Genomic DNA, 25,068 nt, shown 5'->3' on the forward strand with positions numbered 1-25,068 from the left:
TAAACGACGATCTAACAGGCACATGATTTTGTGCAGAGAAGTGAATCATATAGATGGTTTACCTGTTACTGCACTAAACAACATTGATTTAATTGAAAATTCCCTTCTGTTGTGTCATAATCTTGTCGTGATTCAAATTGTGCGTGGAACCAACTACAAAAGCGTGTATTTTATTCGAAGCATTCAGCCAAGCAAGACTTTGGTATTATATATATATTATGTATGTATATATATATATGCATATATATACATATGCATATTATAATTATCATCACATACTGAGATTAGGAGCAGACTAATTTTTTCTGACGAGGAATCTTTGAGACCGTGCAAATGCAACATATCTTTTAACCGGACTCAATTAATCCCTAGACCATGTAACAAAGTCTCCACACCGATCTGGTAGATCATCGGCTTTTCATCGATAAAAAATTGTTTGCATCCGGGGGTTTAAACCTTAGACATGGAGGGCGTATACTACCAAGATCAAGGCCTTACAACTTGTGCCAACCCTTAGGGATTAGGTGCAAACTAGAAATAAACAAAAAAGCTAATTAAGTTGATTAAAAAAAACCCAAAGCAAATGATATTATTATGGTTCAATCATCTACTAACAAAGGTGAATCCCAAAAAGATGGAATTTAAAACAAATAAGTTCCAACTTAAACGCAAAGAGAGTTGAAAGATCTAAAGTTATAACAAACGCATAAGATGCCGTTTTGACATTCTAGAACAGCTTAAAACTGTAGTCAGGGGAACTGCTTATTTAAAGAGCAGTAACTAGTTACTAGCTGAGTCACTGCTCTGAAGATTGGGTACCTGCTCCGCGTCTAGGCCAGCCTGATGAGGGCAGTCGGCTTTAGTGCTCTCTCCCAAACCAGTGCTGTCCTTAGGACCAGTGCTCTCTGCCAAGTCATTGATTTCGTCACCTGGAGGAGACATAGAAGTTCGCATGAGAAGGAAACAAGAAGTCAAAATCATCACCCAAATGAACTTATGCCAAAGCAGTAGAGATGGGAGCACTACAATGAATGCCAGATTTGCAAACTGCGGTTTTAAATGGGCAGTTGAATGAAGAGAATTAAAAGACAACAGTTTTTGAAGACAAAGTTCCAGAAATTTACCCTGATCAACAGCTGCCAACTTTGAGCTCTGACCCAATAAACTTTTCCTCATAGCTAACAGAACTTTAATCCTTTTGACAGCCAACAACCTTGAGCTTTAGCCGGTCAAATGTTTGCTCCTTGCTTTTTTTATGAATAAATGTTTCCTCCTAGATAAAAAGCCAGCTTTCTTCTTCAGTTTCTTGACATTGAATTCCTACAGCGATTTGTGAAAAGAGAAAATAAATGGAATATATCATGTCTGATTATATGGCACAAAACTCCTGGCCACAATGCATAAATGAGGAGCTTCTAGGTATAAACAGAAAAAAGGAAGGACTGAGTTTCGCAATAAGTAGCTCGCCATCTAATTAACAAATAATAGGAAGGATATACCATTAGAAACAAACTGCTTCTCTGAAATATTATGGATGGGAATATGTGGTAAAGTTTTAGAGATTGAAAACATAAATTGAATCTTTAATCATTCGAAAATACTACAACAAAGCGAGAAAGATTAATACATAGGAATCCCAAAATATCTCTTACAAAATTGACCACGTTACAAAAAGAAAACACATTGGAATAAGATTTCAACAACTAATGATGGGAATAGGCAAGTTGATAGGGTTAAAGTGGAAGTTGACATAGAGAATGTGTAACGACCTAGAGAAACTGCTACTCACACCTGTGATATAACCCCAAAAAGACTAGTCAATTTGAAGCTTCCCTAAAATCACTTATAAACCTAATATCATCTAATAAGTAGCCAATATGGCCATTGGCACCCATGACTACTTTTATAACTTAACCACTATAAATTATTTCTTTTTCCCAATGTGCGATCAGGATTGTACAGAATGTTCAAGGAATGACTTTCAATATAAGTGGGAAAACTTTTGAAGTGTTTCAATTCCTATGGCTTACACAGGTAATGGCAGTACCAAATTGCATACTGTCAATAGAAACGTCACTCAGAGGGCCTCCTACCAGCTAAAAATAAGGGGGTGTTACTATGTGTTATAAACCCTTTATTCCCCCTCTCCCCAATGTTATTGGGGAGGAACCAAATTTTGCTTCCATTGTCCAAAACAGGTTGGCTTTCCTTGAGCAAGCCTCCAACATGAAATGAATTAGGAGCATGAAAAAATATAATTTTTCCCACACTGATCTAATTATGCTGGCAAAGTTGAAGCCACACATACAGAAGAAAATGTGTAAGAGAGGGAGGCAATCTTAGCCTTGGACACTGAGTGATACATGCCCAGAATTGTTTTTTTCTTAATCAGGCACTGTCTTGCAAGCAGCTATAAATGGGAAAAAAAAAAAAAAGCACAATCTTGCTCAAGACACAAAAGAATGGAAGGACAAGAGTGGTTAACAAGTCAGTCCTGCTAAGCACAAATATCAGAAGACTATGTACACAAAGCACTTTATTCATATCATGTTGTATAAAAATTCTTAGGAACCTAAGATGTTACAAGCATCAATCTGAGCAAAAGGAAAGCTACTTGTCAGGATTCTTTCATCATATGCTGCCCCAATCTCTTTGATTGAGTATTCCACCGAGATAATTTACTTGACCAAAATTTAATTCATCCACGATCCATTCGAGCTCTAGATACGAAGTCCAATGTGGCAAAATCTATTCCAATACTTGAACCATAATGATAGAGTAAAGTAGGGCTAGTAGTTGCTACTGGAGAAAGGAAATAAATGCAGATGGACAATTCAAATAATATTCTAATTCACCAAACTCAACTAAGCGTTTGACCTTGTTCCAATTGTTATCCATTGAACCATGTAAAATTTCAAAGAACCATACTCAAATCTATCATGGAATACGCCTAAAGATCCATGCAAATAATGTAACACAAACATCACAAACGGGAGTGGAAAGGCCATCCTAAACGAATACAAAATATTAACATACACTCATAATATTTGTACCGATCTTACAACCGTAATATTTAGGCTGCATACATATAACAGTACACAAATTATTAAAAAATAAAACACAACAGCTTTATAAAATCAAATTCACCAGAGTAAATGGAAACCCTTGCTTCCCTAGCATATTTTACATAGCGCATAAGATCTTCATATGTGAGAAAAAGTTGCCCAGTTGCCTGACAGAAGTAGTACTAAAACAACCAAACATAAAACATAGAGTCATTAAATTCTTAAACCAGTTTCGCATTGATAATTACCATGCTAAATCTTCTAATCTCAATATTTATTGCTCCATGTGTAACTTATTTATATCGTTATGCTTTGTGCCATTAAGGCAAGAAAAGGGTAGATATCTAATAGCATATAGTTCCATGACAAACAAGGGTGCAATATGGAAAGGAAAAATTAGGTTACACGCTAACTTCTAGCAAAGAGAAAACATTTGTCGTTCACAACAATATACAAGTACCCTTCACCTACAAAAAGAAGTGAATTAATCATGAACCTACCTTAGTACCCACAAGCCTAAGTCTAGAACGGTATTACAGCTTACTTTAATTTGGTTGAACCAGAACCAGCTAACCAAACAAATTGAGCAGCAGATTTTACATGTTAGGCTGTTTATTGATCAACCTCAGCTTACTTCTTCATATCTATGCTTCTAGAAGTTAAAGCAAAGCATTTAAAAAAGGAATATTGCTACAACATAAAGAAACAAATGATATGGGAAAGACGAATATTTATAACTTCGGCAGATGGTCAAGGTAGCTTGCGTCCAAGCCACTGCACTAGATATGCATGTAGTCATGGTAGTCGGCTCAGAATGCCTCTGTCACCTACGTTTATTTCCAGCCCAGAGTTTGATGTTTCCCTTGGGCTTCTTTTCATCAGTTTTCTTCAGTAAATCATTTCTGCAGACACTTCTGCTCAGTCTAGAAAGCCCGAGCACAAGTGTCCAATTTTTTTATGTCCACAAAACCCCATGCACGTATGTAATTTCAGTCATGGTACCTGAAGGAAATGTTATTCTACCTCATATGCTAATCTACAAAATACAAAAGTACTTGAGATATACTTCATTTCATTAAATTTATGATTTACAAACTGTAAATGTGTCAACTTGCAACAATCCAAATTAAGTAAATAAATGTTCAGAAATATTTTAAGGCAAAGTACAGCAATTACAAGCAAGTAGTGTTTCAGGAACCTGACATACTCAAATGCAGCATGCTTACCTCTCAAATAAAAAGTAATATTTAATTCATCCTTTATCAACACACTTAATGCCAAGGGATTAGTTCTGTGGTGGCTGGTTCACATCTAGCACTATCTTATTTTAGACATTGTACTTGCGACCAAAGGGGTAGTCTCAATTCTACATGTGCTCATCAACCAATTGCATTCCTTTTTTTTCTTTATTAGAAATAAAAACTTAATTAAAAGCGCAGAGAGGTGTAACCCAAGTACATAGGAAGTATACAAAAGGAAACACCCAACTAGCAAGAAGAAGAAAAACAGCAAAATTCTTTATAGCCTCATAGTATAGACAATTGAGAGTTGTCATGAGCAGTCATCCAAGCATAGAGATTGTTGAAGTTTTGGATTTTAATTGTGACACCTTCCTCTCACAGTCTTCCAAAGTCCAGGCATTGCATTCTTACCAGATGCACCACATTAAGCACAAAGAATTTCTGTGACCATCACAAGGATTCTGCCAACAAGCCCAACAACTCCATTGTCTCCACCTCCCTCTGGGGCATAACCCATTAAAAGTGCTAAATATCGCCACCCATAAAACATCTACGTACATGAGATTCAAACCATGACAGCCCTCCATCCCTTATCACATTCATAACATATGCAAGGATTTTTTTTTCTTGATTGGCACCGGGTGTCCGGGAACAGCGTCCCAATTAATCTCGAGGGTGCATAGGCCCTCAACAAGGAGTTTCCTGCAAGTGTACCTTGGGTAATTCAAGGGAAGATCCCCCAGTCCGATGGCCCCTAGAAATTGTTTGCATCTAGTGGGATTCGAGCCTTGGACCATGGAGGGAGCATACCACCAAGACTAACGTCTTTACCACTTGAGCCAACCTCTCTAGGGGTTAACATATGCAAGGAGTTTTAGATGGCTAGGAATCAATTTAATTACGTTTTTTCTAATTTGGTTTGATAGGTTGCAGGGATTCTTTTTCGTTTCCTATTTTTTTGTTATTGTGTTTTGGTCTTGGTGGCAATGATTCTATACAATTATATTCTGCCATCATGATGAGTTCAAGAGACTATCAAAGTGAACAACTTCGCACCATGGAGGGATGCTTCCACTGATTTTAGATATAATTTTTACATGAACTCTCTTGGTATACCTTGCCTCTATGCTTCTTAGTGTTGTACCTACAGCTCAAAGGCTCTGTAGGAGGAACAGTGCTAGTCCTGGTGGATGATGGAGGCACCATATAAATTTTAAAAGACTACACACAAGGGTTGTATTGCCCTTTGATACACTTTACCATAGTTTCCATGCAGACAAAGAATAGCTTTTCTACCTTCTAGTCTCTACAAATGGGCAAGCATTATAATCATAAAGGCCTACAATGCATTACATCCTCAGCCCATGACTCAAGCGGAGCCCTAGTAATCCGTTTACCATAAGCAGCATCCTTAGACAAAGCAAAATAGGCCCCAGAATGATCCCATGAGCCACTTAGCTTGAGGGTCTGGAAACTCAAATTACAGTACCATCAAAGACTTGTGATAAAATGATCTTCGATACAATTAAGGGGCCAGTCCTGACTCTTATCAGTATCAGACTAGAGACCATCTGGACTGTAAAATTGTCAATTCTCTTGCTAATATCTACAAGGGTGGTCAGTTCAACAAGGATATATTGAGTATACATTTCAATTATTGCTCAACCAAGAAACTACCTGAGTAAAAACTATCCCGTCAAAATATCAACCCCTCTTATTTCCAGCAACCCAAAAAGGTAAGGGGTGACATTCAGGGAAAGAAAGAACAAATTTAGTACCCCCAAAATTCAACAAACTGAGGCAAGCATAACATATTAGGTAACAAGATCCATATAAACTTATATTAATAGTATCAGTCTACCGCCTAAAAGAAAAATCTGTATCAGAAGTTGTTGTATAAATGCAGGTAAACAAGCTAGTGATTATACTAAACTCATAGATATGAAATATCCAGCAGTAGAACTTGGAAAGCACATAAAATGCCACATAAATGATGATGGGCAGTCAACTACCGAGAATTTAGATCCGTCTTTCTGGACTTCATTCTTCAAAATCCAGCCATTAGGAATTGTGCCCAATGACTTCTGATCAGCCATATAGGAAAAAGATGCTTTCCTCCGAAGGACCGGAAAATATATTTCTTTTACTTCCTCTGTTTGAGAAATAGTTCAAACAACCTAAGTTTTCGATGAGAACAAGGTATTAAAAGGGTAATTCCTAAGACAGAAAAGATGGCATTAACACCACGTGTTCACATTCTCTCCACGTGTTTATGACTTAAATATGCATGAAATGAAGAGAATCATTCCTATTATTCTGTAATATTTGTTTTCTTTCCTTCTTAAGGGACATTATAGAGCAAATAATGGTTCAGTTCTTCCTAATAGTATCAATGACAAAAGTCAGATCCTAGATGTAGACATATAAGAAAGGAGAGGTCCATTTCCCTTGATAAAAAAGATAAAATAGAGAATATAACACATAACAATCCTTACACTTTCATTCTCAAGACCCAAGGCTATTCATTTCACACCCCCGGCAATTCAACCATTTACTCAGCTCAAATCCCGTTCAATCCATAAACACATGTAATTCAATCTCCGACCACTTGACCAATCTCATCCACTTGACCTTAGAAGTTCCTGGGTTGGCTTGATTAGCTTCTCTGCCAGAAATGCAAGAAAAGGAGGCAATCCTTTTTATCTTCATAACTAAGATGGGAACTATTCATCATCCAGGCAGATGTCCAACTATGAAGAATAGGAACTTTTAGAATAGGTTTATTCTTAATCCAATCCAGAGCACAGGGACATCAGGGTGGTCCAATGATTAACAAGACCACTAAGGTACTAGTTTCACTTGACAAAAGGGCAAACACAGACAAAAAAATTCAAGTCATTAATAAAAGGAGTCCCTCTTTTATACAGAGACAACTTGAAGATACTGGTTTCACTTGAAGAATAAACAGCCCTCGAGTCAGGGACATCAGCAGCATATGCCATAATCATTTTCTCGGGTTTTTTCTTTTATTTGAACGCACAGTGTCCTATTTCCATGCTTCTAAGACATAGCTATGAACCTCCTTCTAGTAAAGCAATTTGAGCAGTTGGTATCAGTTGAACACTCAAATGCATAACAATTATCGGGATTCTCGCATTAAATTAGCATAATCATATCTCCGATTTTACTAATGGCTTCAAAACCAGGGAAGGAAATAGAAATTATAGTCATAGCACTGTTAATATCATTCTTCGAATTATAATACCAAAAAACCAATTCTATTTTATTGCACCGACGTAACCTACAATAACTAGCAAAACACGCATTTTTTTTATTAAGTAAACTAACAAACCGCAGTACATCTTGTTAAGTCGAAAACAAACATCCAAACAAAATACCATCAAATTCCCTAAGAATAAACGGGGCTATAACAACAAGAGAACATAATTAACTTCCTTTTCCTTTTTAATGTTGCAATTAAGCAGAATCTCTGTGTGTGTGTGTGTGTGGGGGGGGGGGGGGGGGGGGGGGGGGGGGGGGGGGTGGTCGAGCCCTATTTAGGCATATTACCAATTCTGCCTTTGCAGCCTTAAAAACTCTGGCTTCAGAATCCTTTTCGGAAGTTCCAAGCAGCTTATTTTTCTCCTCCTTTGCAGCGGATAGTTTTTCCTTTTTTTTGTTGCAGACATGAAAAATCCCAAGTAGGGGTGAGCTCCATCAGAGCGAGTCGTTTTCCAGGAAAACACACCGCCATTGATGTTTGGTTCCATGAGAAAGTTAGAAACCTTAGGTGCGACGTCGATTTCAATTCCCTGAAGGAGTTCCGGTGATGGCCATCCTTTGAAAATGCCGTATTTTGAAGGATCATGCAAAGCGGCAGCGAATTTGCTCGTCAGTTCCGGATATCGCTCTAGGTTCTAGTCCACGACAGCCGTCGGCTAAGTCTTTGAAACGACGGTGGTTCTATAGCTCCGCAAACGAGAGCAGCCCTTTGACAGCATCGAAACGACTCCCGTTTCTTTGTATTTTGTCGTATGCTGACAAACTATTTATTTTTTAAAAGTTTAGGATATATAAAGTCACGTGAGTGCAAATTATTTTTAAAAAATAATCTGTAATAAATTTTTTTTTATATAATTTCTATAGTCTTTAAGATTATCGAATTAATTAAAGTCCGTTTGGATAGTGAGAGTATTTCATCTCATCTCATTTTTATAATTTTTTTAAATTTTGATATAAAATATAATAAACAATTCAAAAAGTTATATTTTTCTATCCTTATGCTCAAGCAGAAGGCATATCACTCAATCTACAATTGGATTAGGAATCGGTAAGGGGTGGATTCAATGAATAGGGTAATTCAATTTGTTGAATAAAGTATTTTGGAGTTATTAAAAATATTATAATTAGGTATAATATAATTCAAGTATTTAAAGTTAAGTATAAAAGAGTTTAAAATAACTCCATGTTTAATTTTTCAATTATTCTATCCTTCGTACTTAAAGGGTGGGGAAGTTATAATAATGTCAGTTATATCATATTCTTTTATTAAAAGAATCACATTTATCAAACACAATCCAAAAAAGAGAGCTTTAAATCCCTTAGAATTCGATTCAAATCAATTTAAAATCAGTCAGAATATTCTTGAATAAGCCGAATAAACTAGTTTTATGAACAATTCAAAACTTACACTAAAATCGGTTTGATGATTCAAAATATACATTAAATTAAGTTTGATTTTCGGTTGATTCAAATCGAATGGCTGAATTCAATCATTCTTTTCTAACTCATGCTCTCAACTAACTGGATATATACTTTAGGAGTTTTACTACTCATTATCCCCACGTATCACGAAAATGAAAGTGGTTGGTAAGATATAAGTAGAAATGAAAACCACGACAAATAATATTTAAATTTAAGATTTTTTTTTTTCGAAAACTTATAAAGATTGATGATATGTTTAGGATTTTGTGAAAGTGGTGTGATTCAATAAAATATGTTTGGATTGAGATAGGTTTTTTAGAGATGTTTTTATTGGACTTTAAAAAAGTTATGGAACTCATTGAAAATATGTTGGAATGAAATTTGTGGTGAGAGGTTTCCTTTTAGGAGTTTGAAAGTTGTTTTGGTTTTCGTTAGTTACAAAAATCAACAAAAGATGTATTTGACGTTTAAAATTGTTTTGGTGTGAAGATATTTAAATTGAGTCCCAAGAAAATCTCAAGAGAATTTTAAATTGAGAGTACAAATTGACCTCTTGGGCATTCATGGGTCGGTTTTATAGCCATAATCTCTCGGCTCAAATGACCTGTTATTACGGTATTCTTCCGTCATAAGTAAAGGATGATCAATAAAATTACAGAATTATGTCCTCTAAAAAAAAAGTTGCAAGCAACTGCTTGTACCTATCTCCTCTTTTGTGCTCTAGAGAATGTCACATAGTCTCCTTAACTTTTTAATTTTTCCTTTTTCCTAATGAAATTAACTGACTTAACAAAAACAAAATAAACAAGTGGTTGTAAAAGCACAAATTAAGACTGGATAGTTAATTTTCAGGTCTTATTATTATGAACCACTCATCCACAAGAAAAGCACTACACAAGTGTGTGTATATATATATATATATATATATAATTTCTCATGTACTTTCTATATCTATACAGTCTCAACTCGATGCCCATCAAAGGATGGGATCCTCCTACCTCTATCCAAGTGAAGACATCACGAGATACCATCTAACAATGCTCAGGGCATTATTAATTTACATAATTAGCATGTTTCCACTATGTTATGATCAGAATATACGCAAGAAAAAGGTACAAAGTTATCACATGGGACAAAGTAGGTCTGGTCTGGACAAGAGTAGTGGAAACATGCTTCATATGGGATTTTCGATTTCAGGAAAACAAATAATGTATAAGAAACAAGAGAAATGCTTTACACCTGTACCAGTTTATGCACAGACTGAGCGTAAATAAAGAATCCCCGGCATTTTTCACAAAAGCATAATGCTTTCATTTTCTTGAGCTTTGCATTCCTGCAGGAATGGCTAGCCCTAGCTCTTTGCATTGTTGTTCATCTGGTTGCAAGCTCCCCGGAATTGCACCAAACATTTTTCGTGATGCTTCAGACCCAGAAGCCAAAAAATGGACATATGCAGATGCATCCTCCATGTTCCCCTGAAAATTGAAGGACGTCGACATAAAGTTCTTGGTGGCAATATTTGACAGTTTTCTTGTAGATACCTGGTCCAGCTCAGAAACCTTAAGGAACCGTTCTGTGGCTGCCTCCCATGACAATTCATGCCTCTGTGAATCAGTCAGCTGCACAGGCTCTGCGGCTAATGCTTTGCGTGTGGCTTCAACAAAGCCATTTCTGTCATCATAGGTCCAGCAATTCGGAAATTGCTTGAAGAATTCGTTTGAGGGATGATTGGCGCATACAATAATTTTGCCCATTGCTAGTGCTTCAGCTGTAGTAGTACAAACCACATCTGTGGTGCTTGGATTAAGAAACACTTTATAACTGAAAGAGCAACCAAAAAAATGAAGGTTTTAATATGCAGCAACACCAATTGGGTAACAACCTTGATGGAATAATATCATATGACTAGTTGCGGTGGTGCAAACCATATCCGTGGATTCAGAAACACTTTATTACAGAAGGTAAAAAAAAAAAAAAAAGAGGGAAAATAGAATTTGATCCAACCATATTGGGCATCTCAATGGAAGCAATCTCTTCAGACTTGTCTTCCATTTAGAAGGTCCTATGCAACTAGAGCTATATTTGCTATTTGTTTATAACCACAATACCAGTTTCATGCACCATTCGCCAAGCCAACAATTGAAACCTTGGGAAAGCAGGTAGTACGTAACTGCTTCTAGGCAGAAGATAAAGGCAACATTAAAATTTATGCCAAAGTTTGGATACTGGATTTGAAGCCAGTTTCAAAACCAAAAGCCCAATAATGTGCTTGGCTTCTTGATGTTTCCAAAACCAGTTCTGAAACCCATCATGAAACCAACCCATATACAAACCCAAAACCATGAAATCTGATTCAATATAAAAGCAGGGCATGTGGCTTATGAAAATAACTAAAAAAAGGGATGGGGGATCTGCCCCCACGAGCCTCCAACCCTCCTCCTTCCCAGCCCTAGCACAAGGGCAGATCCCCCTCCGCCCCTCTGCATCTCCCATGCTAGGAGGAAAAGTGGATCGCCCGTCTAGGCAGAGTTGGCTCACCTTGGTGCCAGGAGAGGTGGGGGGTTGGATCCCACCCCCTCATCTGAGAAGCCTTTTAAGGGTATATGGGCAATTCTATAGTGGGCTTAAAAGGATAATTGGCTATACTTAATATATATATATATATCAGTTATACATCCAAAAACATATTTAGTTTTGTTTTGTGTATTTTCAAAACATTTTTTAAACCAACTACTGGATGAACTTCCCGGGATGCATTTGGTAGCAATTTTCAAGAACCAAAAAAACCACTTTAATGGAGGAAGCTCCCCCATTGAGCACAAGGGATCTACACCCTCCACCATGCACACAATAAGGGGGAAGTTCCCCATCGCAAGCAGAGGGGAAGAATCCACCCTCCAACCACATACAGAGAGGAAGTTCCCTCCTCCACAGCTTGCAGAGAGTCGCCCATCATTTTTTCAATAATGCCTCCTAGTTTTCCTCACTTAAAAAAACTTCCCAAAACACATAACAAAAACTTTCCGGTGACACGATAACCAAAAAAATATCATATGCTTTCAAGATGTTACAATAACAAAAAACATATTGTGAGAAAAATTACCAAATGGGGCCTTACTCATGAAATAGAGGATCGGCATGATCACACCCAGGGTGAACTCTAACAGATACTTCCAACCTTTTAGCAGCTTCCTGAACTTGATCAGAGTCCTCACCACTTCCATATAAATCAACCTCAAGCCCAACTAGTTTCTTTTGGTGATCATGAAGAAGTTTTAGCAGCTCCTTGTAGCCTTTGCTCCATACCATCTTCCCAATGTAGTAGGCACCTTTAGTGAAGGTTTGTTTCCCATTTTGTAGTTGCTCTATCTTTTGCTTGTCTATCCCAAGGAACTTGGGATTGACTCCGTGAACATTGCAGATGATTGACTTGGGATAATCTTGTGTCGCCGCAGATAATCTGATAACCTGCATTCCCAGCACAAATATCCAGTAAGCAGGAAAATGATGACACATTTTGGCATGTAGAAAACAGCAAAGTAATTAGTAATCATAACGGTTTATTCTCTATGGTTAGCAATTAATAATCACTACTGTCATCTTACATTTCATTGCCACTTGCAGCCACACACACACTGTACACCTAGCATTACTCTATTCAGCCAAAAAGAAAAACCTAAATACCTCACAATCCCCAAAAACATACAAAGATTTAGGCCCCGTTTGGTTTCACAAATGGTCTTAACCCATCCCATCCTATCTCATCTCATCTCAACATCCAAACACCATTCAAACACAAACACTCTTCAATTTCGAATTTTCAACTTTTCAACTTTTTCAAATCCCAAAACAAAAATAATATTAAAAAATAATATTCTAACAATGTTTTAACTCTATAATATTTTTATTCAACTTTTTCTCTCTCCTTTTCCGAAACCCTATAAAATATCTTAACTTAAACCATTTCATTACTATTCACAAACTATCTCACTACTATTCACAGATTTCTCATCTGATCTCATCTGTATAACTAAACGAGGCCTTAACATTGAGATAGCAACTACATTCAATTCCTAATATGATACACCAATGGCCTTCAGCTACACAGCAAAGATAGACTTTATTTGCCCAAAGTGTCCCTAACATTCCAGCAAAACAAAAAATGCAGAAGAATGGATATCACTACCCTATGTTATGTTGTAGCAAAACCAAAAACAGTCCCTACTTCAGGTACTCTATGCTCTGTGCAGCACCAGCATATAACTATCCTGAAAATAAATTACCCTAGCTCGCTATGCTATGCGACTAATCATTTTGATTGATGCCAACAAAAATGGGTAACACCCCCCCCCCCCCCCCTCTCCCACCTGTCTCTCAAGTGGGTGTTTGGGATCTTTGCGATAAAGTTAAGTTAGGGCTTTAAACCTAGGTTTGAAGATTAATCTTGCCATATCTGAATTAGTTCCCAAAGAATGCTGCAGATATCAGTGGTCTGGCTAGCATCCTAGGGTGTAGAGTGGGCCTTACTAATGAAATACTTTGAACTACCTTTAGAGGGCAATCTGGGATGGCATTGCAGTGAAGATGAAGTGTAGATTGGATGGGTAGAAGCAACTCTACCTGTTGAAAGGTGGCCAGCTAACCTTGATCAAAAGTATTCAATCCAATTAGCCCACTTATTATTTGTCGTTATTCACTATCCCAGAGAATGTGTGAAATCACATTGAGAAGTTCCAGAGGAGTTTTTAGTGGGGAGGTATTGGAGATGTAGCAAAGATCATCTTGTCAACTGGACCAGATTTTGCACACAATTCCCTGAGGAGGTTTGGGAGTTTGCAGTCTTTTTATAGGTAAGGAATAATTACTAAGGATTGCACCTTTCCACCTACCAGGAACTGAAACCGGGTCTGTACCATGGCAGGGTACTATTCTACAATTTTCTTGAGAGGGTTTGGAGTTAGAAGTTTGTTGGTGTTTAGCCGTGCCGTTGGGAAAATTTCTATTGCACTTTGCCAAGTAAAGGGAGACGTTATAAAGCTCAGTGGTGGAAATCAAGTGTGGTAGTATATGGGGTTGATTGTGGTCTCATGAAGCAGGAAGTTCTTATGAGGTTAAAGTGCGGAAATTCACAAAGAATGGGTGGGGGGAGTTTTCTTACTACACTAGATTTGTGGCAGGAAGTGGTGACATGATTAGATTCTGGCATGATTTGTGATGCAGAAATAGGACCTTCAAAAGAACCTTTCCCTAATTTGTGCATTGCACACACTAAAAATACTTCTATGACTAACCATAAGGCGATAGCTAGTGATTTACTGAGTGTAATGTGAGCTTTAATAAAGTGTGCCATGATTGGGATATAGATGCCTTTACCGTATTCTTTAATTTATTGTATTCCGCTAGGTTATGACAAGAAGGTGACAAGAAGTTTCACAGGGCCCCTCCAAGAAAAGAATGTTCAATACTCGTTCTTTCTATAATGTCTCTATTCCTGATAATGGCAACCCCTTTCCTTGGAAGAGAGCCCCTTTGAGAGCTGCGTTTTTTTCATAGTGAGGTTTCATACATAGCCAACCTCCCTGAGAAAAATTCTAACCATAGATAACCTAAGGAAAAGACACATTATAGTGGCTGATTGGTGCAACATGTGTAAGAGTGGGGAGTCCGTGGATCATCTTTTACTCCATTGTGAGATTACTAGTATGCTATGGAGTGACTTTTTCAAACGGGATGATTTGGCATGGGTCATGGCCAAAAGAATAGTCAACCCTTCTGATGCTTGGAAAGGGTTGCCACCTTGCCCACTATCACAAAGGTATTTTCTCTCTTGCTAATATTTTCAGCAGCTCTTCCTCTCTTTCTTGCAGACATTCTCAGCTATTCTTTCCTTTCCCCTTGCTGAATTCTACAGGTCTTTATTCCCTTCTTTCTTGCTCAACTACTCGGCAATCTTACCTCATAATATCTCCAAAGCTTATAATCCTCTTCTCCAAATCTTACAACTTCATTGTCACCAACTTCCTAGCTTGACAGCCCCTAAACCCCAAAGTTCAGAAGGCTATGCTGCATCATAGTGTCATGTAGAAAGGCCATAATGATCTTTTAAAATCCATTATTTCAATAGCCAGCCCACCATCATGTAGGAGTGACAGGAACTCATAACAGAAGAGAAAGTGTACATGCAGATCCACTCTTAAAAGACAAATGATTACGGGGAGATACAAAACCAGCACCAGGGTAGGGGCCTTGTCTGTAACACCCCGAGTCCAAAAGTGTGATTTATTATTATTATTATTATTATTATTATTATTATTATTATTATTGTTATTGTTATTGTTATTATTTTATTAGATATGTTTTGAGGTAGTAATTTGTTTTGAAGAGGATTTCTCTACTATACGCCTCTTTTATCTTTTTGGACTGGGAGTTTTCTGAATTGAAATTATCTCTAATTCAAACACTTCAAAACTCTAATATCCTCTCAAGTGTTCCGTTCCTTGTGGGAGTAGTTTTCCGAAGGTTAGTCAAACTTAAACCCCTCCAGGTCACTCACGATAGCTTCCTTCCCCTCATCTATAAAACCCACGAGACCCTTAGCAAAAACGAGGAAACTCCCACACACTAGCCACCATAGTAGCTTCGGCAGACAGAGAAAACCACTTCCCAACAGCCACCCTAGCACTACTTTTCATACCAAATCAACCACCTCGCCAAAAACTACCACAGAACACGCCGACGCCCTCCGTTGGCCACTAGAAGAGTCGGATCACCTCATGACAGCCACAAAACCCGCCGACCAGACACCTCCCTCCGCCTCGCACTCCCTTCCGAGGTCCCAGTCGCGTCGCCGGTCGATTCCAGCCACTCGAGAGCCGTCGTCACCTCAACCTTCTTCCCTCGGTGAGTTTCATGTTATCGCACGACACCTTCCCTCTCACAACTCCTCTCAGACTTATGTTTACTGCTTTTGATGTTAAGTGGGCCTTGGGCTCTGAGGCCCACTAGGCCTGGTAATTTATTCTTGTAAGGGCTGAACTATCATATGGGCTTTGTCCTGTACTAGACCCAATCCTTATTCCTCTCAGCACCTTGTGTTAGTAGGCCAAATTCCCTTATATTATGTAGACAATATTTAGGAGTTAATTAGATTATTATTTTAAGTTATATATATATTTTTACATGATAAAACCCTAAATTTCAGATTTAGTTTTACGCCATTTATCTAGCAGCTTTATATTAAACCCGATTATACTACTAAGCTATCTATTCTTGATTAATTATATATATTACAAGTATTCATTAATTTTGCATGGAAACAAGATAACTAATATGTTAAATTCCATTATACGTATGTAATTACATAGAGCATTACGACACGTTTCGCTAGGAAATTAATAACATTTAGAACCTCGTATCGGTAACGCGCTACAAGTTGGAAATCAGGAAGCAGCGCTAAAAAGTAAATAGTATGATCATATAAATGTATGCGTATTGTGAATATTATTGTCATATATGAAAATATGATGTGCTTATGATGGTTATCTACGCTACGCTAAGAGACAAGCCAAGGTTAGATTCCTTTCATGATCTTGAGGGAATATGAGATTATGCTTGAATGAATGAATTTGTTTGATTAATTGAATGTTACTAAAAATCGTATGAAAGCAATGAGATATTCATGTAGTAATTCAAGTCAAGTATGCCATGTAATAGAATAGCCATATTATGCGAGCCATGTTCATGTAGTACTTAGATTATGTATGCCATGAAATGTCATAAAATATTCAGATCATATTATGTTATGCCATGTATAAGAAAGTACCATGTTATGTTATGCCATGTATAAGAAAGTGTCATGTTATGCTATGCTATACCATGTACAAGAATATGACATACTATGCTATGATATGTACAAGAATATGACATATTATGCCATGTACAAGAATATGCCATGTTAGAAATATTCATGAAAACCTAATAAATTTTCATGCATTAAGGAAGTTAAGAAATATTACGGTGCCACGGATTCAAGCGTGGTTAACCATAAGTTAAGTGAAACACGGACTCAAGCGTGTTTTACTCTATGTTATGCAAGTTAAGTGAAACACAGACCCAAGCGTGTTTCACTCCATGTTATGCAAGTTAAGTGAAACACGGACTCAACGTGTTTCACATCATGTTATGCAAGTTCAGTGAAACACGGACCCAAGCGTGTTTCACTCCATGTTATGCAAGTTAAGTGAAACATGGACCCAAACGTGTTTCACTAAGTGAAACACGGACCCAAGCGTGTTTCACTCCATGTTATCCAAGTTAAGTGAAACACGGACCCAAGCGTGTTTCACTCCATGTTATGCAAGTTAAGTGAAACACGGACGGTCCGTGTTTCACTCCATGTTATGCCAGCTAGGTGAAACACGGACCCAAGCGTGTTTCACTCCATGATAAGACAAGATAAACAAGATATTATGCATTCACGATTACATGTTTGCCACGATTATGTATGCTTCCGCTTTTGGTTAATGATTAAAACATATACTATGTGAGTCTATGACGATATACGTATGTAAAATCCTTCAGAAAGTCATGTTACGTGTTTGATTGTAATCTTTGAAATTGTAGGTATGTTTTGAAGAGTCTCATAGAAATGAAATGTATGTTAGGCAAAAATTATATTTTACGGTATGACGTGCTACTTACTGAGTATTCGACTCATTTTGTTTGTTTGTCTTCTTGTTTTCTTCCATGTCTAATTCTCGCAGATGATGTCTATGATGATGCAGAGCTGGATGGCCAGGAATAGATCTAGTACAAAGACTTAGGAATGAATAAGTGATATTCACACAAGAATTAGATTCCTTTTTATGTCATTCATAGGATTAGTTTATGTTCTTTTATTTTACGTTCAGTTGTTAAAACAATCATGTTCAATCCAGTTTTAACGTTTCGATGAATTTCAATAAATGAGGTATTTCAGGATATGAATCTCTTTACCGGGCACTATGTTATAAATGTTAATAACATCTCTATCCTACGGGAACGGGGTGTTACATTGTCTCATTTATATAAAAGTTGAATTTGAACTGAAATAATTTGATACTTATGCCCAATAATAAAAAAAAATTGATTCTGTTTCCATGTATTGCAGCAATATCACTACATGTGACGATATGGAAAAGTTCACTATCTGTACCAATAAGCAATGTTCAGATATTGGTAGACCTTGAAAAAGAAAACCCCAGACTCAAAAACAACTCAGCACTATTTTCCCAAATATTATTCGAAAAGTAAAAACGCCAAATCAGTACAAAAAGGAGATTAGCAAAACATGTAACCAGCCAAAAAAAAACAAAATTTCACAAAAACTAACAGCCATCAAGAAACATACCTTGTGGCAATAAATACTAACAACCCAGCTATTTATGACTTTTAGAAGAAATGCTTGCATTCGTCCATTCTTCTCTCTCACATATTCCAAATAATTGGTATGAATAATTCCTACAACCATGCGGAATTTAACCTTCCATTGTTTCCCATGATGATACCATGTAAGATGCTCAGGCTCCTCAAGAACAGCAATATCTGCATCTTCATCAGGGATGACTTCTGAAATATCTCCAACTGCAAGAACACTCCTTTTGTCTTGAGAAAACTGCACAACAAGGTGATGCTATGTATTAGTATCATTCTCTAACATTGAATGTAAGAAATAAAATGGAAGGAAACTGGGTGCTTAATATTGTGCTCAGTGTTTATCCTAGCAAAAGAAGAGAACTCCGCACAGGGCCAAAGGTAAATGGTGTAACCTTAGTGGTCATTAGTGCTGACCCAATCCCTATAAAGCTTAGTTATAGCTGAGTTCAGTATTATGGTTGAATTAGAAAAGTACTTCGGGGGATAAACTGCCCTAAACACTTCATAGTTCATAGAGCCTTAGATGGAAAAGGAAAGTTTTTTTCTAGCTAGTGTACACAACTACACATTAAAGACAAAACATTCCTACTCAAGCAAACAGCAAGGCATTCAAATCTCCTCTGGAACATGTTATACCCACTTCCAAAAGTAATTAATTTGGTGCATATAAGTGCATCAAGGTTTGTACAAAGTTGAAAATATGATTACCCTTCCAGGATAAAAACGTATGCTGAAAAAAGATTTGAATCCAGTCCTCTCTTCGAGCCACTGGTGGACATATTTCTCCTGCTCTGTTGATGAGCTGAATGTGATGCGATTGGGATATACTATTTCTTGATCTTTCAAAGATAACCATGGAATCACCAAGGTAACCTTTTTCTCTCCATTTTTCGAAAGATAGGCTGCACGAAATAGAGGGTTGACAGCAGTTCCAGTCATCCACGGAAGGCTGGCAGTTGTGAAAATTGCAACATGCTGCTTTTTATCCATTAGTTCAACAGTGAAATCCAACCATCTCCATAGGCTCACTTAGCCTCTGTTACAACTTGTGACATACTACTTACAGAAGTTAAGAAGATCGCATTGCAAGAATCACAAATCAATCTTCCATCATTACGTTTTCTCTCAATAAGTTTAACTTACAAAACTAACACACGCCAATCAATATTTATAGACAAATATATATTTTTGAGGAAAGGGGTTCTGCAGATAAAAAATTCTGAGTACAATTGGCATTTCTCCGGAAAGGAAAATATTTATAAGACGTCTTCCATCATTACGTTTTCTCTTTCTAATATGTTAAATGACATCAAATTTATTACAGAGTAAAGTCTTAACCTCAACTTGCAATCCAATTTATCAATCTACACCGCACAAGAAAATTTATTCCAAAAAAGTAATCAATTTGGCTTAACTTGATCCCAGTCTCCAATAATCGACTGGAAGTTTTCTATCAACAATATTCATTGTTCCAACTTATACATAAATAACTCCCAGATTAGTCAATAAACACCGAATTTGTGAGAAAGAACTTCACAGAAAATTCATCCTAACCCAAACTCAAGAACCGAATATTTTACCAAATATTCAAAACTGGAGAATCAAACATGCAACCAACTTCGTACACGGGTCAAGAGAGCCAAAATAATGGGCATGAGTAAAGGACAAAAGAAAAAAAGGAAACAAGATTCTTCTCGGCAGCCATACGTTACAGAAATTAGAAAACAAAAGGAAGACATTAATTTCGAAACACGACTTTCATTTTCCAACAAAAGTCGTACCTTAATTTATTTCTAGAAAATACTCTGGAAAAGCCTGAAAGGAACGAGACGTAAGGAAATTTGTTGGGAAAAATATGGCGTAGAGAGAATGAAGGAGTGGAAACTTGAGAAACAGAATGCGCAGCCTGAAAGAAACGACAACGTTCAAAAATTCTACTCGCAACCGCCCTGGGGAACCCCTGCCGCATCGCGCCCGACGTGGCAAATGCAACGACGTCGTTTCTCTTCCCTCGAAGACAGAAGGCGCTCTGCTGGCCTCCATCCCCATTTCGCCCCCCATCCCCACGAAATCTCATCTTTTCTCTTTCCATTTTGTCTTCGTCTTTTACATCCCCACGAAGCCCGTCTTCTCCACGAATTCACCGCCCCACGAAGCCGTAGCCCGCCACAGCCCAGTCTTCGTCTTCTCCACAGTCAGTCTTCGTGGTCTCCACGAACCCACGAACACCCTGTTGGAAATTAATCTTTGATTCCAGATTTATCCACAATGTTCCAGCTTTATACTTAGCCATGAAGCAAGCTGGGAACCGCCATAGTCCATAGACGTCAAAGGTCAAAAGAAGAATTCAAATTTGATTTGAAGAACTACAGCTGTATTTTTTACTTTTAAGCTTTGCCTATAAATAGACTAGGAGTGTATGCATCGAAAGATATAGAGAGAGAGATCTCAGATAGTGAAGATGGAAAATTGAGAGAAATTTACAGAGTACTAGAAACTCTGTTTTTGCGTACTTTTTAAAACTCAATAAAATTGTTTGGTTGTTCTTCAATTCTTACTCCTCTGTTTTATAAAAGTGATCGGCTACACACACACACACACAGTCACTGTCTTCGTCTTCTCCACGAGGATGGCTCCTTGCTTCTTGAAAGAAAGTAGCAATTGTACCTTGTCGGCATCAAGACCCAACTCTGGCTGCTGAAGAACAAAGGTTTTATAGCCTTGGGCTAAACTTGCCGTCACGATTCTCCTCCCAAAATACCCAGTACCTCCCACAACAAGAACCTTAATGTTTTTGGTTGCCCTTTCCCTGCAGATCTTGGAATTATGCTGTGTACACATGTACGAAGTTTGGTGATCCAAAGATCAGTCAATATTGGTTCTATATGACTATTAAAGGTCTTATATAAATAGGGAAATACATATGCACACATGATGGGTTCGATCCTACTACCCACGACGGCTATCACAGACGGAATACGTCACACGATGAGCTCTCTGGTTTCGCCGTCCAAAAAAAGAATCCTTTCGATTTCTTTCCTCCGTTTTTGTTCCTTTTGATTGAATTTTTTTTTTTTGTTTTTATAATAAATATCGGATATTACCACGTCAGCCTATGCCGCAGGGGTTACACAAATGATTGTCTACAGAAAAACTGTTTTTAATTTTAAAAAAAATACAGAGAGAGAGAGAGAGGACTGTTGTTCATAGACGCAAATAAATTAGCTGCAAACGAATCCAATCAAGTCGAATTTGAACAAGATATTCGAGCTCGATTAATACGTTTGTTCGATCGAACTCAACTAAAAATAAACAAACAGTGAGATCTTAATTGTTTTCACAGTTTATTTCATCTTATTTTATTTAATCATTATATTTTTTTAAGTTTCTATACAAAATATAATAAATAATTTAATTTTTTCAAATTTTAAAATAACAATAATATTAAAAAAAATATTTTAATAATATTTTATCTAATTTTTAATTTTCATTTCAACTTATCTCATCTTATTTTTTTTTTATAACAAATTTATCTCATCTTTAAAAACAAACGAGATGTCAAACTAAGTAATTCTAACTTGAACTCGGATTTTTATTTTAAAATCTATGAATCTTATCTTTTGATTAATTTTTTTGAATTTTATAAAAAAAAAATCCAAACCATTTAACTATTTAACTAATTAATTTTGATTCAAAATTCTTATGGTATAATTTTTTTATAAAAACAAATTTTAGTTATAAATTAAAAAAATTATTAATAAATTAATAATTGTAATTGAATGATATATGTAATAATATATAATTAAATATATAAAATATAACTATCATGGAATATATATAATATATATATATATATATAAAATATTGCGAGCTTTAAAACGAGTTCAAACGAGTCAAGACATATTTATACAAATTTTGTTCACGAGTCTAAATCGAATAAAGTCGAATTTATATAAGTTTTGCTCGTTTGATATTCGAATCTATATTAATATTTACTAGTTACGAACATCTCATATATTAGGCTTCGTTTGGTACATAAATCTATTTCAACTCATTTTAACTTATCATTACAATTTTTTTAAATTTCAACATAAAATATAATAAATAATTCAATATTTTCAAATCTTAAAATAATAATAATATTAAAAAATAATATTCTAATAATATTTTATTATCTCAACTCAATTCAACATCCAAACACAGTCTAAATGAACCGAGTTCGAATTGAATATATACAAACCAAACTCAAACTGTTAGCTGTTCTGTTCGCTATTCTGTTCGCTAGGCACGCAATGGAAATGGGAAATTGGCATAAAGTTTGCAGTCCAGCAGCTGGCTAGTCGGCACTTTCTAGTTTCTACACTATTATTAAATTATTAATATCATAGAAATTCATCTCAAATTTACGTATCATTCCTATTAAAATCCCTTACAATTTTTTAAAACTTAATACTTTTTATAATTCTAAGACTTTACTATATTTAATGTTGACGATGGATACATAAAAAAATTTTAATCATCGTCTTCTTATCATACACTATATATAATTTTTTATTTATTTATTTTTTATCAAATTTTTTATATATAGATGATAGAGTATAAAAATTTAATTAATTTAAGAAGAGTAAAATTTAAAAAAATCATTCCAGATCCCAAGACGGCGACGACGCGATCTCTTCTTCCAGACTATCTACGGGTTTTTTTTTTTTAGTTTCGTTTGGCTTCTGAAATTTGAAGAGGAGATGAAAAACCTATCGTATGTCCCATGACGCCATAGTTGGTTAAATTGTCAGGTGACGCATTACCTTTTCTGTAAATATTATTAATTCTAAAAGGATAAAAATTGTTGAAATGTAAAATATGATCCAAAATTTCTGAGTAAGGACGTGGAGAGAAGAATCATTATAAACCCAATTAACAACAGGAGAGAATCTGTATCACCAATAAGATCAAAGATACTAGCATCATTTGTTTTCACAAATCATCTCATCTCATATCATCTAAAAATTATAACTTTTTCAAATTCACACACTAAATATAATAAACAATTCAATTTATTTAAATCTCAAAAAAAAAAATATTAAAAAAATAATATTTGAACATTATTTTATTTAACCTTCAATTTTCATTTTATCTCATCTCATATGTGTAAACAAACAATACATGTTGATAGTGTAAAGTTAAATTAATCTCAAAGTTGACAATTTTGCAAAAGTATTAGAATCCCTACCTAGAAAGCAAGAAAAACTAGCAATGACAGAAAATTTATTAGAGCGTAAAAAACCACCACAAGTTACAACTATGACGCAAAATTACATTTTCAAGCACTATAAATATTAAGCTCGAGAAAACTATTTAACAAGGATAGATCTTTTGGTCTAGACAATGACTCTTGAGATACGTAACGAGTTGAGCACATTAGTATTGACATTAGATATAGGAGCTTTAGGCTTCAAAAAGGGATTAAGCTCACACACCACTTTTCAATCTTACCAATAATAGTAATGGCATTAGTATAAGAACCCTCAGGTCTTACTTTATTATATGCTAGCCAGAACTCTTGCTATAGAAGTGATGATAGCTAGTGAGCAAGCAATGTAAATTGATCATAACCCTTGAAAAAAGACCACTAATAAATAACATTGCTCTTCTAATAGCTAGAGCCCAAAAGAGTATGACCAAAGACGAAAGAGAAGTACAACCGAATGTTTTTTTCCGGGAGTGGTCTGAAAAAATATGATTTGCATTTTCCATAGAACCCCTTGGAACAAGAAGATCATTTAGAGCCCAGAGGAACCTTGCATTGTTGAACTTTATCATCGAGGGGTATTCTATTATGCCAAAGCTTTCAAACATAAAATGAAATCTTGGTAGGGAGGATATGATTCCAAACAAAACTCATGGCCGTGTTGGTTAGGAGGCGGTCCTGAAAAAGGTTCCAAGCAGATTTAAAAGAGAACTTATCATCATGAGAATGTTTCCAGACTAGACTCTAATATCAGAGCTAGGCTTAAGAGAGACATGATAGTGGTTAACCTCTTGAATAAGAGAGAGGTTGCCCAAAGTACAGAGCATAGGAGTATTCCAACCAATGGAAGAAAATACATCTCTTAATTGAAGACGAAAATTAGAAGCCTTTTTTGGGCTAAGGAACAGTCCCAATTCGGTTATTATACTAGAAGTCTAAAGCACCCTCCCAAATTTTTTGTTGACTTTCCTAATGAATGATAGGGAGATAATGACATATAACTTTTTAAGACTTGGAATAATAAGGCTTAGCCATAATAGTGTCAAGTGAGGGAGCACTTGTCATGTATTTATGGTGAAGAAAGGCGGCCCAAGGAGAAGTGGAAGTAAGAAAACACCAAGTTAACTTACAATGAAGGGCTTGAGGTTATCATGTAAGTTTCTAATTCCTAGGTCACCTTCAAGGATAGGCCGAACAATATGATGCCAAGAGATCCAACTTCTTTTAATATGACCTCATACTCACTCCAAAAGAAAGCAGCAAACACTTTATGAATGTGTTCAATGACTTTTTTGGGTGAATTGAGAACATAGAGAATATGAATAAGAATGGAGGTAAGTATAGATTTTAACAAAGTGAGCTTTCCTCCCGTGGATAATAAACAATCTTTCCACTC

General features: G+C 36.2%; 1 protein-coding gene across 6 annotated transcripts; it reads right to left on the minus strand.

Annotated features, from left to right (window-relative positions):
- Window positions 1-538: 538 nt before the first annotated feature.
- LOC121246185 (digalactosyldiacylglycerol synthase 2, chloroplastic-like) lies at window positions 539-20,319 on the minus strand. 6 transcript variants are annotated; one of them, XR_005937071.1, is made up of 5 exons: window positions 7,877-8,333; window positions 6,802-6,971; window positions 3,148-3,247; window positions 1,125-1,320; window positions 645-929 (listed from the first exon to the last, which is right to left on the minus strand). XR_005937071.1 is itself a non-coding variant. In XM_041144236.1 (4 exons), exons 1-4 carry the CDS (start codon window positions 19,412-19,414, stop codon window positions 10,321-10,323), a joined length of 1,407 nt encoding a protein of 468 aa, XP_041000170.1. In that variant the 5' UTR covers window positions 19,415-20,319; the 3' UTR covers window positions 10,169-10,320. The 6 variants fall into 6 exon arrangements, 1 of the variants encoding a protein (XP_041000170.1); XR_005937069.1 differs by lacking the exons at window positions 6,802-6,971; window positions 7,877-8,333 and adding an exon at window positions 18,399-18,530 and having other exon boundaries at window positions 539-929; window positions 3,148-4,067; XR_005937072.1 differs by lacking the exon at window positions 6,802-6,971 and having other exon boundaries at window positions 7,877-8,328.
- Window positions 20,320-25,068: the final 4,749 nt, after the last annotated feature.

The sequence above is a fragment of the Juglans microcarpa x Juglans regia genome, chromosome 1S (assembly GCF_004785595.1).
Source record: "Juglans microcarpa x Juglans regia isolate MS1-56 chromosome 1S, Jm3101_v1.0, whole genome shotgun sequence".
Classification (NCBI taxonomy): Eukaryota; Viridiplantae; Streptophyta; class Magnoliopsida; order Fagales; family Juglandaceae; genus Juglans; species Juglans microcarpa x Juglans regia.

Bases quoted from the DNA above. Each gene is read 5' to 3' on its own strand.
- LOC121246185 (XM_041144236.1), bottom strand. From the start codon at position 19,414: ATGGATAAAAAGCAGCATGTTGCAATTTTCACAACTGCCAGCCTTCCG. The intron at 12,479-18,398 runs GTATGTTTCTTG...CTGGGAATGCAG, and splicing joins TTAGTATTTATTGCCACAAG to GTTATCAGATTATCTGCGGC. The intron at 10,832-12,128 runs GTAAGGCCCCAT...TTGCTCTTTCAG, and splicing joins GCCGATCCTCTATTTCATGA to TTATAAAGTGTTTCTTAATC.